Below are 9,309 nucleotides of genomic sequence, written 5' to 3'. Positions count from 1 at the left end.
CTCAAGCAGCTGAGGGAGCTCTTCTATGTCCTAGGACTGTGTTTCATTAGGCTCACTGGCAATCAATGCTACTGATCTGCACACACACAGGACAGGAGCTCCCTCCTGCTCTTCACTCACTGTAGCAAACACCAAATCCACCCAATGAATTCAATTATAAATGTGATTTTGTTTCAACATGAAAATTTATATTTTAGTAACTGAACATCAAAAAAAAAGGTTAGGAAAACCAAACACCTTTTTCAAAATTTAAGGAAAATTTAATCAATATGCCTTAAATTATTTTACAATAACTACAATACTGACAAGCATAACGTTTTCCAAATGGTGTTTTCCTTGGAAGCACTGTGAGAGAGATTCCTCTTCATCCATCCAGCAGAATGTGCACCATGAGGGAAGGAACCTCTGCCCACGTCCTTCAGAAACCCCAGTTAACATAAAGCTACAGACACCCCAATGTGGTCATGTTTCAAGTGTGACAGAATCACAGATCCCTTTCACTTTTAAGCATCTGTTTTCTACTTCATAATTTAAGTCTCTTAAATCCTGAAATACTCTCACAGAAAATGAACAAATAATTGAGACTGGAGAGCTTAGGAGGATATTGGTTAAAATACAGGAAATACTCTAATTACTTTTGTTCATTTGTGCATTTTTGGTGAGAGGGGTCAGGAAACAGGTTCCTCTTTCCTGCAGATTTATCCAGAGTCCCCCAAATCCACGGCAGCTCCTTTCACTGTTTTAGATAAAAATCTACCAATTTGCAACTGCAACCCTTCGCCCTCCCCTAGAAAACAAAACAAAACAAAATGAACAAAAATCACAACCCTCAAATAAACAACTGAAAGTTACTTTCTAAATATCTAGGAATGGGAAAGAAATCACAGGAACTTGATAAGCATGAACACGTATTAAAGCTCTGGACTCCCCAGGTCATTGAAAACAGTATTCAAGGTCCTAAAAAAGTGAACACGAGACATTTTCCATTGTTCCAGGTGATTCAAACAGGTCTAAGTTTCATGATAGCAACACGAGACAGTTGTTTGCAGCTGTTTCTGGTCCAAGTCCATGTTCCACGCTGGGATTTTCCTTTTGGCCCCCAGAGTCTGTTCAGAAGACGGAGATGAGGGCGAAGACTCCGTACAGCAACGCGCAGGGGTAGGCCACGAGCAGCTGCTGGCCTTCCATGGCTAAGGCAGAGATAAAGATCTTGGAAGCAGAAAAGCTGCACCAGCCAATAATTCCAGCCGTGAGAATAATCCCCATCATCCCCCTGGAAAGGCAGAAAGAACAGAATTCCCGTGAGCCCTGTGTCTATCCACCGGCACGAGTCCCACCTGCACTCATCAACACCTTGTGCAGGTTCTGGGATCGATTTCAGCATTTGGCATTAAATGAAATATTCCCACTAAAAGCACTGGGAAAGCCCTGGCACAGGGTGCCCAGAGCAGCTGTGGCTGCCCCTGCATCCCTGGCAGTGCCCAAGGCCAGGCTGGACACTGGGGCTTGGAGCAAACTGGGACAGTGGGAGGTGTCCCTGCCATGGCAGGGGTGGCACTGGATGGGCTTTTCCAACCCAAACTATTCTCGGATTCTAGAATTTTAGAACAGTATCAGTCAATTATGATCGTAGAAAGCCCCCTCAAAATTAACTCTATGCATATGAAAATTTCAAAGCAGTGAGTATAAATTCTCTGCCAAGCTGTTTCTTTTCAGTGCCTAAATTCGCAGAGCCAAGACAAATCATTTGCATTTTCTTGTATTTGCAAAATCCTAATTTGTGTCTTCAATAATAATTACTTTCAGACTTTACAGGTGCTGAGACCTGTCAGATTCAGAGCTGGCTGAAAACAAACCTGAGCCTGCTCTTGGAGCCTAGGTATTCAAAAGCTGTTTGATGACTTAGAGGTCAAGCCAGGACTCACCCCCTTCCCCCAGTAAATACCCGAAGCCATTGATAATTAATTCTTGCCCTTACTGAAGATTCCTGTCACATTCAAACGATCCAGAGCTCCAGCACTGGACGTGCAGACTCCTCCCAGTGATTCTGTCCCATGGCAGGAGGGCCCTGTGCCCCAGGGGCACACAGTAGCACTTACTGCAGCGAGAAGACGATGGCGAAGGAGGAGAGCAGGATCATGGGCAGCAGGCAGTAGCCCAGCACGCTGGCCACGCAGCCGAAGGACACCCCGGTGATGCTCATCAGGTTCAGCAGGCAGAACATGCCCAGGCAGCCGATGGCGCTGATCCCGTACACGTAACCAAACTGGATCTTGCCAGCCTGCAGCGGGCACAGCACCGGGACAGCACCGGGTCAGCACAGGGTCAGCACAGGATGGGGCCAGCATGGGGTCAGGATGGGACCAGCACAGGATGGAACCAGCACAGGATGGGGTCAGGATGGGACCAGCACAGGATAGGGGTCAGGATGGGACCAGCACAGGATAGGGGTCAGGATGGGACCAGCACAGGATGGGGTCAGCACAGGATGGGGGTCAGCACAGGATGGGGGTCAGCACAGGATGGGGGTCAGCACAGGATGGGGGTCAGCACAGGATGGAACCAGCACAGGATGGGGTCAGCACAGGATGGGGTCAGGATGGAACCAGCACAGGATAGGGGTCAGCACAGGATAGGGGTCAGGATCGGACCAGCACAGGATGGGTCAGCATGGGGTCAGGATGGGGTCAGCACAGGATGGAACCAGCACTGGATGGGGTCAGGATGGGGTCAGTACAGGATGGAACCAGCACTGGATGGGGTCAGGATGGGGTCAGCACAGGATGGAACCAGCACTGGATGGGGTCAGGATGGGGGTCAGGATGGAACCAGCACAGGATGGAACCAGCATGGACCCAGCACAGGATGGACCCAGCACAGGATGGACCCAGCACAGGATTGGAGTTAGGATGGAACCAGCACAGGATGGGGTCAGCACAAGATTGGGGTCAGGATGGAACCAGGATGGAGTCAGGATGGAACCAGCACAGGGTGGGGTCAGCACAAGATTGGGGTCAGGATGGAACCAGCACAGGATGGAATCAGCACAGGATTGGAGTTAGGATAGGGTCAGGATGGAACCAGCCCAGGGAGCAGATCCACCCACCCTGGAACACAGCAGGGGTGGGCACAGGCACTGTCCCCCAGCCCCAGCTCCCTCACTCCCATCCCACAGGGAGTGTTTCCCCCCCAGAGTCCCAGGACACCTCATGCTCCAGGAGCCTGGAATTCTTCCTGACTCTGGATCTTAATGAACAGGTTCTGATCTGGTTGTTCTCTGATCTCAGCCCAGGAACTGTTTAGGGTTTAATCAAGGACTTCTCATGCTGATTGATTACTTGCAATAATGATCTTTACAGAACTGGAACTTCTTGATAAACCCAGAGCTGAAGCCCTTTAATTTGTGGTAGGATGCACAAAGTTATGGCACAAAGAAAATTATTTTTAAAAATCCCAGGAACAGCTGAGGCTGAGCTGCCAAGCACTGGGTGTGAACTTGGGATTAGCTGAGGGAGATTCTAAAAGGCCAAACCCACATTTGCTTGTTCACAAGCACAGGGGAAGCACATGTGGGTTATGTCCATGTATTCAGGCCATCTCCTGGTTTTCCCAGGCTGACACTGCTGCTTCCCCTCCAGCACTTGCCCAAGGCTCCCTGCAGGACACGGGGCTGTGCAGCTTCAGGGTGTCCCCCTCCAACAACTTCCAAACTGGATGTGCTTAGACCCAGCTCTCCTCCTTCCCAAGCAGCACAGGAAACAATCACAACTGCTGAAACCTCTGTGCCAGGCTCTGCCCACTTCCTTTCACCACATTCCATGGATTTTTTTAAAAGCACACAGGAGAAATAAATTTTTAGGAAAAGAAAATTCAAACTTATCTATTATAAACACATTCACTAATTTGACTGGCCTACTTTCCATAAATAGAAGTTACTTATTAAAGTAGGCTTGAAGGCCCCTTGGTACCACAGTGTGTTTTAACTGTCACAGCAACGTGAAATTTTAGGCAGAAATGAAGCAGTGCCTGAAGCATTTAAAGCTAGAACAGATTAAAACCCCTGAAGCTTTCAATGCCAAGGAACACTGTTTGCTGTCATCTGTGAGCCATTAAAGCACAATTACCCCAATTAAGCTCAGTTAGAAGAACTGACCAGGCTCGAGCAGTGCCAGGCCCTGAGCAACACAAGCAGTGTGAGAACAACTTTGCTCCAGAGGGAGCTGGCACTGAAATCCCACCTGGAGTGACAGAGCTCACCCATCCCAGCAGTGTGAGAGGCCCCCGTGCCTCTGCCATGCACACACGAATTTCTGTGCTGTGCAGGGTGAGGAGCTGACGCTGGTGATGTCTGGGGGTCCCTTCCCACTCAGGACACTCCATGGGAAGGATGAGCTTTCCTGGCCCCGTGCCCAGCCCCCAGGAGGCCTGCAGGCAATGCAGGCTTCCCCTGGCACGTTTCCCAGCAGAGCTGTGCCCAGCAGCCCCGTGGCAGTGCCTCACCAGCAGCAGGGTGGCCCCAAAGGCCAGGCAGAACACCATGGGCCCGGCCAGGTCCGTCTCGTTCATGATGGTGCCGTCAGCCACCTTCAGGGGGTGCAGCACCGTTAGTGTTTTCTGCCAGATGTGGTCGAAATTGATCCCCAATTCTGCAAGTGAACACAACATGGATTTCATTCTTCCCTCCCTGGCTGCCCCACTTGCTCCCCTCTTTGTCTTCCCTGCCTCTCCAGTTCCCATCTCCCCCAGATCCATGGTGGGCACCAGGGAACTAAGCCCTCCCCTCTTTCCTCCTGCTGCCTCCACACATGCCCAGTCTCAGGTGCTGGGAAGTGCCCAGGTGGTTTCTGAAGGACCAGGGAAGAGGCCAAGCACAGAGTTCTGCGTTTACAGAGGTGCTTTCAGCCCAGTTCCCTGATCCTGTTTTATTTATGTAAATAAATGAATAAAAAAGCCCAGGGGGTGGAAGGTATCATGCCTGAGGACAGGTGTGACAGATGCCTGTCTCTCCCCCCTGTAACAGGGACAGTTTATTCAGTTGTTGGGAACTGAAAAATAACAGAAATAAGCTGGAAACTGATCCCAGCAAGCCAGACTTAGCTGAATATCCAGCCTGGCACTCTGCACAGGCTGTACTCCACAAAGGCATTTCTGCAGTGTTTAGCATTCCTTGTTAGCAATGAAACATTCCCATTCTAACCAAGATCAACTCACAGCACCTGCAGGCACTTAATTCACAAAGTGGGCAGTTACAATTATTATTTGCAACATGAGGAACATTAAGTGTTTTGCCACAAAGTCAGGTCTCCCAGTTAACTGATTTAATCTGCCACAGAGCAGCTGGAGTGAAGCAAGAAAGCACAAATTCCCAGCTGCAGAAGATCACACAAGAACCAGGATCTTACATGCCAAAATACAGGTTAAAAAAATTCAATGAGAATTTCAAATGCACTGAGCACTCCCAGCAGCAGCAGGGAATCCACACACTGCTACCAACTTACCCCCAAACTAGGAGGAGTTCTGGCCTTAGGCCACAGCAAAGTTATACCTTCTAATAGCGGAGGCTCATCCTCAAAGTTGCTTCCATAGAAAGACTGTGCTGAGGCCGGGGTGTAGCCCTGTGTGGGCTGGTAGATCTGCCCCGTGTAGGGCTGCTGCTGCTGCATCATGTCATGGGGCACAAAGCCAGCCTGCTGGGGGTACTCGTAGCCTCCATAGGGCCTGCAAAGCACAACCCCACGTTAGGGCACACCCAGAGCTGCTGCTGAGACACCTCCTGCAAGGCAAAGCTTCTCCCAGTCAGTATGTCACAGACACCCCTTCCTTCTGCCTTAAAAAGTTCCGTGATGTGATCCCACACAAAACAAGCCAACCAAAGCCACCCTCTGCCCTAAACAACTCTTCAGGTATTCCTGCCCTTTATCTATCCCAAGTCTCATCACAGAGATTTCCATAAATGTTTCCAAAATCTTTAACTGTGGAAACAGAAGGAAAATGCAGAACTCCTCAGGTTAGCAGAGTCCAGCAGAGGGGACACATTTGCTCAGGTCACAAATGGGACTGACCTGCTCCATCCATCTCAGGGATCACACAGAGGGAGCACAGCCCTCAGCCAGAGGCTGGATGTTCACACGGGGCTGCCAGGATCCCCCTGCCCCAGGAACATCCTCCACACCTCCCTGCTGCAGCCTGGGAGTCACCAGGACACTGCAGGCTCACTTAGGTGGCACTAATTCCTAGTTCCCAAGTGAGTGACAGGAGATGGAGCTGCAGAAAAACAGTATTTCTTCTCCCAAGGACATGCAGATCACTCATATAATTAAGATTGTTCATATAACTTGTCCTTTAATCTCCTAACACTTGCTCTGAAATCTACCAGGCAGAGAATTGAACACAAAATTCCTTCAGAGCTCCATTTACAGACAGTGAATTCAGCTCTCCATCCAACAGAACAACTGGGACTCATTTCCAGAAACCAGCAGCTGGCTGAAGTGCCAAACCTTTCCTGGAGACACAGACTGTCCCAGAAGTATCCTAAGGAAACCTAGAGGAGAGCTGGAGAGGGACTTTGAACAAGGGCTTGGAGTGCCAGGACAAGGGGAATGGCTCCCCAATGCCAGAGGGCAGAGCTGGATGGGATATTGGGAAAGAGCTGCTCCCTGGGAGGGTGTCAGGCCCTGGCACAGGGTGCCCAGAGCAGCTGGGGCTGCCCCTGCATCCCTGGCAGTGCCCCAGGCCAGGCTGGACAGGGCTGGGAGCCCCTGGGACAGCAGAAGGTGTCCCTGCCATGGCACGGCGGGACGGGCTAAGATCTGGGGTGCCCCGAGCCGAGCCCCGGGATGCCGTGCCCCGGCAGGGCACACGAGTTACTTGCTGTACGGCCGCCCGGTGTAGTCGTAGGGCTGCGCCTGGTCCTCGATGCTGTAACTGCTCTGGAAGAATTCGGTGTTGAAGCCGTCGAACCCGGACATCGCCCCCTCTGCAAGAGACCAGCGAGGCGGGTTGCGGCCGGCCCGAGCGGCCCCGCGCGGCGCTGCCCGCTCCGCTCCCGCCGCTCGGCCCCGCCGCGGGCCCGGGACCTCGCGCTGCGCCCCGCGCCCGCCCGCCGCTCCGCCCCGTACCCCGCTCCGTGGGTCCCGGGCCGTCTGCGCCCCGCGCTCCGGGCCGCTCCCTGCCCGGGGTGCCGCTCCCTGCCCGGGTCCCGGCCTCACCTGCGGCCACGGCCCGGCCCCGCTCCCGCCGCCGCGGCCCCTGCGACGTGTCACGGCCGCGCCTCCACTTCCGGGACACCGCGCGCCGCTCCGCGCACGCGCGGGACGGGACGGGACGGCCCCGGGACGGCCCCGCCTCGGCTCGGCCCTGCCCGGCCCTCCCTCAGTCCGGCCCTCCCTCAGTCCCTCCTCAGCCTCTCCTCAGCCCCGGCCCCGCCTCAGCCCAGCCCAGCCCTCCCTCAGCCCCGGCCCTCCCTCAGCCCGGCCCTCCCTGGAGCCCAGGCTCAGCCACACGGGGTCGGTGTGGCTCCGGTGAAGCGGCTTCAGTCCCTTTCATAAGTCCACAAGAAATATTTTCCTGTGCCACACGAAAATAGCTTTGCTAGAGCTGTGAATCTTCTTGTATCACAGCCCGGCTGTTGGCCCACCCCTCCCAAATGAGCTGGCGGACCTGGGAATACGGGGCCACTGAGAAAACTGGCATGACTGGCACTGTGAACACACTCTCATGTGGAGAAGCTCATTTTAGGGTCACTCAGTGTTTATCCCCAAGGCTGGGGAAAATGATTTCAGCAGTCTTTAGAGGCCTGTTAACTAGAATTCGTTTTTATTAAGTCTCTCATGTCCCAGAGCTGAGCACAGGGAGGAGCGGCCCTGCTTTGTGGCTTGGGTGGGCTTTGAGGTGGCAGTCAGGGAAAACCCTGGCTGGGGAAGGGCAGCTGAAACCTCCCAATGAGCTGAGTCAGGGCTGCTGCTTTATCCTTGTTTCACACCTCGCTGATGAGGCTCAGAACTACACCAGAACCATTTCCACCCTGTGCACGATGTGCTCTGAGCTCTGGCAGCCTCCTGGAGCCGAGCACCAGCCATGGGGCACACAACGTTATGCAGGCCACGTTCCAGGTATAAGTATGTGTAGGTTTTTCCTTTGGTTTTTTTAATTCATTTTGGCTCAGGACACAGTTACAGTCATTTCGTTACAAACTTGTGTATGTAATATTCTGCTGGTGAAATGGCTGTATTTAAATCGCAGCCCTGTTCCAAGCCTCACCTGCAAAGCAGATCTGACAGTGCAGAGTCCATGGCACTGGTGAGAACAGGCTCCCAGGAAATGTGTCACTTCGTAGAGCTGAATGGAATACGGTGGAGAATTACAGCCACGGAAAAGAGATCAGTAACTGTGCTGTAAGCCGCTTCATGCAAATTTACACTTTAGGAGAATTAGTATTTGCAGGCTGAGAAGATGCCAGCATGCATGAAAGAGCTGCACAGTGTGCGGGCTGCGGCTTAGTGCCCCTGGGCTGAGCTGTGTGCCTCACTGCAGCTCACTGGGCAGGCAAATGAGACCCAAACCCCAGGCACTGGGCTGTGCAATTGGGACCTGCTGGGGAAACGCTCTCTGCCGAGAAACCTGTTTGGGTTTGCTTAGATTATTAACATTTCCTGTCGGCTTAGGTTGAGCTTTCATTGATGAGCTTTCCTTGCACCAGGCATCTCAGCACTGCTGAAGGGAGTCACAGGATGGACTCCCAGCCCTCCGGGGCAGCGGGTGCTCTGACACAGCCCGTGGGGTCAAGGGGAGGGCAGGCACTGCAGCTGCACAGCTGCTCTTTCCCAGTGGTTTGGCGAGGACAGCCCACGGACTGCCTGGAGCTGCAGCCTGGGGAGGCACCAAACACCAAACACCAAACAAATGCCAGGCACCGTCCCTTTGCCAAGGCACCAGCTCCAGCTGCACTGGGGGCTACCACACAATGCCAGAATCCCACACTGCTTTGGGGTGGAAAGGACCTTAAAACTCATCCCATCCATAGCCCAGATTGCTCCAGGCCCCACCTGGCCTTGAACACCACCTGGATAGGGAATTTGGATTTGCAAGAGACCTTGAAATGGCTCCAACCTGGGAAAAGTACTCATAAAAGTACTCAGTACACAGGTTACACAGTGCTGGTGTCATGATAATGCTACCAAAGCTTTGTTTTAGCTGTAATGTTAAAAAACACACTTTAATTACACCAGTGTTAATAACAGAATAATTTGAATCAGACTGAGAATAAAAGTATTATTCAAAGAACTCTGGAGGAATGGGAGGATGGGGAAA

General features: G+C 52.6%; 1 protein-coding gene across 1 annotated transcript; it reads right to left on the bottom strand.

The window, feature by feature from the left end:
- Nucleotides 1–238: 238 nt before the first annotated feature.
- YIPF5 (Yip1 domain family member 5) lies at nucleotides 239–7,327 on the bottom strand. The gene is made up of 6 exons (XM_066560335.1): nucleotides 7,209–7,327; nucleotides 6,868–6,976; nucleotides 5,546–5,718; nucleotides 4,501–4,646; nucleotides 2,100–2,281; nucleotides 239–1,273 (listed from the first exon to the last, which is right to left on the bottom strand). The coding sequence occupies exons 2-6, from the start codon at nucleotides 6,966–6,968 to the stop codon at nucleotides 1,111–1,113; spliced, it is 765 nt and encodes a 254-aa protein (XP_066416432.1). The 5' UTR covers nucleotides 6,969–6,976; nucleotides 7,209–7,327; the 3' UTR covers nucleotides 239–1,110.
- Nucleotides 7,328–9,309: the final 1,982 nt, after the last annotated feature.

Source organism: Molothrus aeneus, chromosome 15 (genome assembly GCF_037042795.1).
Source record: "Molothrus aeneus isolate 106 chromosome 15, BPBGC_Maene_1.0, whole genome shotgun sequence".
NCBI lineage: Eukaryota > Metazoa > Chordata > Aves > Passeriformes > Icteridae > Molothrus > Molothrus aeneus.
This window is presented reverse-complemented; position numbering and strand designations above follow the sequence as displayed.

Bases quoted from the DNA above. Each gene is read 5' to 3' on its own strand.
- YIPF5 (XM_066560335.1), bottom strand. From the start codon at position 6,968: ATGTCCGGGTTCGACGGCTTCAACACCGAATTCTTCCAGAGCAGTTAC. The intron at 5,719-6,867 runs GTAACTCGTGTG...TGTGCTTTGCAG, and splicing joins ACCGGGCGGCCGTACAGCAA to GCCCTATGGAGGCTACGAGT. The intron at 2,282-4,500 runs GTGAGGCACTGC...TGCCCGCTGCAG, and splicing joins TTGGGGCCACCCTGCTGCTG to GCTGGCAAGATCCAGTTTGG.